Raw genomic sequence first — 2,500 nt, forward strand, 5'->3', positions numbered from 1 at the left:
GCCCAATAGTCCATCTATTTAACTATATATCTATCTAATATCTGCTCATTTCTGTCTCCTCCCAACATGCCTTGCGACTCGATATGTCTGTCTTTGTATGTATCTATATATCCATCTACTATCTATTTCGTCTCCTCCCAACAGCCCTGGCCAGTCGGTGCAGCGCCCAGGAATTGGTGCGAGTCCTCAACGATCTTTTCGCTCGATTTGACCGCCTGGCTAGTGTGAGTATACGTCCCCCTCCCCTGCGTGTGTGTGTGTGTGTGTGTGTGTGTGTGTGTGTGTGTGTGTGTGTGTTGGGGGAGGGTGCAGTATCAGTTACCAGATTTACTTCAGGAAAAGAAACAAAGACAAAAATATAAAGTCAATATAAAAGAATGAAAGAAAACTACTAATCCTCTTAAGAAGATAAATACACTTTGAACCCCGAGCTGTGGTCTCTCTCTCTCTCTCTCTCTCTCTCTCTCTCTCTCTCTCTCTCTCTCTCTCTCTCTCTCTCTCTCTCTCTCTCTCTCTCTCTCTCTCTCTCTCTCTCTCTCTCTCTCTCTCTCTAACGCCCCGTCTTCACCACCATCAGGAGAACCACTGCCTGCGGATCAAGCTGCTGGGTGACTGTTACTACTGCGTGTCAGGTCTGCCCGAGGCTCGCGAGGACCACGCCCAGTGTACGGTGGAGATGGGCCTGCACATGATCAGGGCCATAAAGCTGGTGCGGCAGAGAACACAGGTAGGTGACGAAGATTACGGGTAGATAAAAGATCGAGGTACAGAGAGCAGGTACTTACTGGTAAATGGCGAAGAGGATAGGTATGTAATGGCGAACACAGGTACGTGACAAAGATTACAGAAAACAAGTAGTACGTACATGTAATGGCAAAAAGGACAGGTGCATAATTAAGAATACGTGACAAAGATAGATTTACTAAAAGTAGGTATAATGAAGAGATAGATCAGGTACTTACAGGTAAATAGCAAAGAGGACAGGTATGTAAAGAACGATAGACACATAACTGAAAATTGATACATGACACGGGATGCACAGAAGATTTAGATTTACGCGACAAAGAGTACAAGTAGATAGGACACAGAGGCAAAAAAGATACAAGTATATGACAAAGAGAACAGGTGTGTAACAAAGGTAAAAGATTAATAACAGAAAACATTTATATATGATACAGGACACAGGTAGATAACAGAAGGAAGAGATCAGCTTACGTGACAAAGAGGATAGGTAGATGGAACACAGAGACAGAGAAAACAGGTACAGGTAAATGACAATGAGGTGTATAACAGAGAACAGATAAATAACAGGAGGCACTGATACGTGACACAGAATAAATATAGTTAACAGAGAAGTTGATCTAAATGGCAGAGAGTACAAGTAGATGATATAGAGGATAAGCTTATAAGACGCAAACACAAGTAGATAATAATGAAAATATGTAAGTTTACGTGATAAGGAGGACGTGTGTTGGTGACTGAAGACAGGTGACAGCAGGTAAATTGTCATTATCCCTCGGTACTCTTCGGTATCTTAGCAGGTAGTTATCATGACAATACACTGGGTTATCTTTATTTCTTATTATGTGTTTGCTTCCTTTTCTTCATCTGCGTCTTCCGTCATCATCGTCTTCTCTCCTTTTTACTGGTCTTTTTCTCTTTTCCTCTCTTTTTTTGTAAACGTTTCTTTGTTTCTTTTCTTCTTAATCGCCCATCCTCCCCCATTTGCCAGTATTTTTTTTACTTTCCTTATTTTCTTCTTTTCTTTCTTTTCTTCTTTTCTTAATCTTCTTTTGTTTAGTTTTGCTTGTTTCTTTGTATCTTCTCTTTCCATTTTTAACCCTTTGCTGTTCCCTTTACTTTCTAATTTCTTTGTTCTTTTCCTCAGTTTTTTTTTTTCTTTTCTTGCTCTTCTTCTACCTCTTTTCTTTTTCTTTTTTGTATTTTGTTTCCTCTTCTCCCGCGCACATTTCCTTTTTTTTCATATTCTCTTCCTCCTCCTCCTCCTCCTCCTCCTCCTCCTCCTCCTCCTCCTCCTCCTCCTCCTCCTCCTCCTCCTCCTTCCAACATGCAGATGAGATGCTTAGTATTCTTCTCATCAGGGCGGCAGATAACCTCCTTATAGGGCAACACACCTCCCTCTGTCCGCTTCATCTTCGTTCCCTGCTGGTTTATGGTTGTCCTCCCTCTCTCTTCCTGCCTCTTCTTTGTGTTTCTTACTGTTTCTTCCTCTTCCTTCCTTCCCTACTGTTTTCCTCCACGCTCCACTTCTGTCCTCTCCTCTCCTCTCCTCTACTTTTCATTCGTATCGTCTCATCTCATTCATCTCCTCTCCTTTCCTCTTCTCATTTCTCTCCTCTCTCCATTTATCTCATCTCATCTAAGTTTATCTTCTGTCGTTTCCTTCCATGTTTTGTTTTATTTTAGTTTGTTTCCCTTTCTTTTCGTCTTTTCTTTTTCTTCTTTTGTCTTCCTTTCTTTGTTCTACTCTCCTTACTTT

General features: G+C 41.4%; 1 protein-coding gene across 3 annotated transcripts in view; it reads left to right on the forward strand.

Annotated features, from left to right (window-relative positions):
- Positions 1 to 2,500, forward strand: part of LOC135100827 (adenylate cyclase type 8-like) — an 80,638-nt gene that overhangs the window by 34,522 nt on the left and 43,616 nt on the right. For all 3 annotated transcript variants that reach the window (XM_064004203.1, XM_064004204.1, XM_064004205.1), the window contains exons 4-5: positions 145 to 224; positions 578 to 727. In XM_064004203.1, coding sequence (XP_063860273.1) covers positions 145 to 224; positions 578 to 727 — 230 coding nt within the window. The remainder of the gene's footprint in view (positions 1 to 144; positions 225 to 577; positions 728 to 2,500) is intronic.

This window comes from Scylla paramamosain, chromosome 5, assembly GCF_035594125.1.
Source record: "Scylla paramamosain isolate STU-SP2022 chromosome 5, ASM3559412v1, whole genome shotgun sequence".
NCBI classification, from domain to species: domain Eukaryota; kingdom Metazoa; phylum Arthropoda; class Malacostraca; order Decapoda; family Portunidae; genus Scylla; species Scylla paramamosain.